We start from the raw sequence: 2,671 nt of genomic DNA on the forward strand, positions 1-2,671 counted from the left end.
TCATCAAGGAGGACAACCTTCCGTCCAATGAGTGGCGACTAGGCAGGGTTGACGCGGTGTATCTAGGATTCGATGGCCATGTCCGCGTGATCGACATCCGCACCGCACGAGGGCTCGTCAAGCTAAGGCCGTGCTTCTTCCGTTGGAAGCGTCCGCCTACCCACAATAATTAGGCATTTTTTCCGCTCCACTGTATTGTGCTGTCTTTGGATCAGATTTAGAACTAAGAAGTCAGTCCCTTTTTGACCAAGACCGCGAACGGTTGACGGCCGATGACGGCCGAGCGCCAGCCGAGACACGCCGTGTCCTTTCTCTCGCGCTCCGTGACCGGTGCTTCTCTTGGCGTGCCTTGCGCCGAGCCCGCGGGTTCTCCACGAGGTGCAGCAGCGTGTGGTGATCCTGACCACACGTCTTACAGCCGTCACCACGCCGACAGGATCCGTCGGAGTGCTCGTGGGCCAGGCAGCTCGAGCAATACCGCTCCGCACCGAGCCGCTTCTCGGCACTAAGGCGAAGGAAGCGCCGACACTTCTTTAATGGATGGATCCCATTACAGACTCGTCATCGGTATGATTGAATACCTCGATTACATCTGCTCTCGAGTGACTGGGCGTTGCGTGGGCGTAGTCACTCATCATGCGTGGAAATATGATGAAGGAACAAATAACGTTTTTTGAATCGGTGGGAATTATTGTTTGGAACTACGGGTAGAGCTACGAGACAGCACAATACAGTGGAGCGGAAAAAATGCCTAATTATTGTGGGTAGGCGGACGCTTCCAACGGAAGAAGCACGGCCTTAGCTTGACGAGCCCTCGTGCGGTGCGGATGTCGATCACGCGGACATGGCCATCGAATCCTAGATACACCGCGTCAACCCTGCCTAGTCGCCACTCATTGGACGGAAGGTTGTCCTCCTTGATGACGACCATATCCCCAACGCGGAGATCCCTCGTAGGGGCTAGCCACTTTTTCCGCTTATGGAGCTCCTCGAGGTACTCTTCCTTCCATCGCAGCCGAAATTGCTGCTGAAGAGCCTTCAGGTGTTGCCATCGATTAATGATAGAAGTGGTATCCCCCTTTATCTCGGGTTCAACCGTGGCAAGAAGTGGGCCTCCCACAAGAAAGTGCCCGGGTGTAAGAGCCAAAAGATCAGCAGGGTCTTCGGACATTGGCGCGAGTGTCCGCGAATTCAGGCACGCCTTGATTCTCGCCAGGAGAGTAGCCAGCTCCTCAAAGGTGTATTTCCGCGTGGCGGTGGACTTGTAGAACAAGGTCTTGAAGCTCTTGACGCCTGCCTCCCACAGGCCCCCCATGTGGGGAGCTCCCGGAAGAATGAAATGCCAGAGGAGCTGCTGGTGACTATAGGCACTGGTCACAGTCCCTTTTAGGCTCTGGAGAAAATCGCGGGATAGTAGAGCAGCTGCCCCACAAAGGTCTTCCCGTTATCGGACTGCACTTGACGGGGGCATCCTCTCCGGGACACGAACCCTGCGAAAGCCGCCAGAAATTTCTCGGTCGTAAGGTCCGACGTAAGCTCTAAATGGATGGCCTTAGTGGAGAAGCATACAATCACCAACACATAACCCTTTGTGATAAGACAGGCCCACCCCGTATAGTTTTTTATCTCGAAAGGACCAGCATAATCAACACCGGTATACGTGAATGGGCGCGAGAAGAGCGTCCGTTCCTTAGGTAGTTCTCCCATTAGTTGCGGTGCCGTTCGTCATATTGGAGAAGTTCAGAGGACGTGACCCGGCCGCAGGCTTTCATAAGGCCTTGCAAATCCACGAAGGGGTTCAGATTTTGAATCGGACTGGATGCTGATACTGGATGCTTTTCACTTAAGCAGCCCATCTCAGAGATGAAGTGTCTGCGCTGAGTGACGGAAACTAGAAGACGTTCAGCCGACGTAACCTCATCAGCTGCCAGGTGCTCTTCGAACGGGGATCGTATCTTCCGCGCGCGCTGGATGAAGCGATGAACATAGGCAAGGACTCGTAATGCCTTGTCGAGTGTAGAAAAACGTTCCAGAAGATCTTCGCCTTCGCAACATGGACCTTGACTGCTCGCTTCTTGAGCTCAGTCACGGGGGCACCATTGCCTTGAGAGGGCCAGTCGCTGCGAGGCCTTTGCAGACAGTCAGGACCATGCCACCACAACTGGTTACCTGCAAGATCTTGGAGAGCTACGCCCCGGCTAGCGAGATCCGCAGGGTTCTGTTCGGAGCGGACATGAGCCCATTTCTGCACGTCGGTGGACGTGCCCAAAAATTTGGGCTTTTGGACCATTGTGAATTGGTGGAGAGGGCCCAAATGGTTGACTGAGCCAAAAATTAAATGGCCAATGGCCGCCAATCATTGAGGAATCCTTAATCCAAATGATGCAAAAGTTCAATTGCATAAATGAAAACGAGTAATAGCTTACGTAATACGATTTTTAAATATAAAAACAGGAACAAAGTCTAACGCAAAGTTTTAGTTTTCAAGGTACCGAAAAAACACCGTACAACAAATAATGGGAAATTTTTCCGATTACATGTTAAACATTTCATATCCATTCTTGAATACGGGGATCGATTATACCTTTTAAGATGCTCCAAAAGCTGCGGTCAAAAAACATTTAAGGGGTTATATACAGCATTCAAGAATTTTTCCAAGGCAAACTATTTG

The 2,671-nt window shown here is 51.7% G+C and overlaps 1 protein-coding gene across 1 annotated transcript; it reads right to left on the reverse strand.

The window, feature by feature from the left end:
- Positions 1 to 751: 751 nt before the first annotated feature.
- On the reverse strand, positions 752 to 1,315 carry LOC138927793 (uncharacterized). Its single transcript, XM_070283115.1, has one exon. The coding sequence runs from the start codon at positions 1,313 to 1,315 to the stop codon at positions 752 to 754; it is 564 nt and encodes a 187-aa protein (XP_070139216.1).
- Between the last annotated feature and the right edge of the window lie 1,356 nt (positions 1,316 to 2,671).

Source organism: Drosophila bipectinata, chromosome XR (assembly GCF_030179905.1).
Source record: "Drosophila bipectinata strain 14024-0381.07 chromosome XR, DbipHiC1v2, whole genome shotgun sequence".
NCBI lineage: Eukaryota > Metazoa > Arthropoda > Insecta > Diptera > Drosophilidae > Drosophila > Drosophila bipectinata.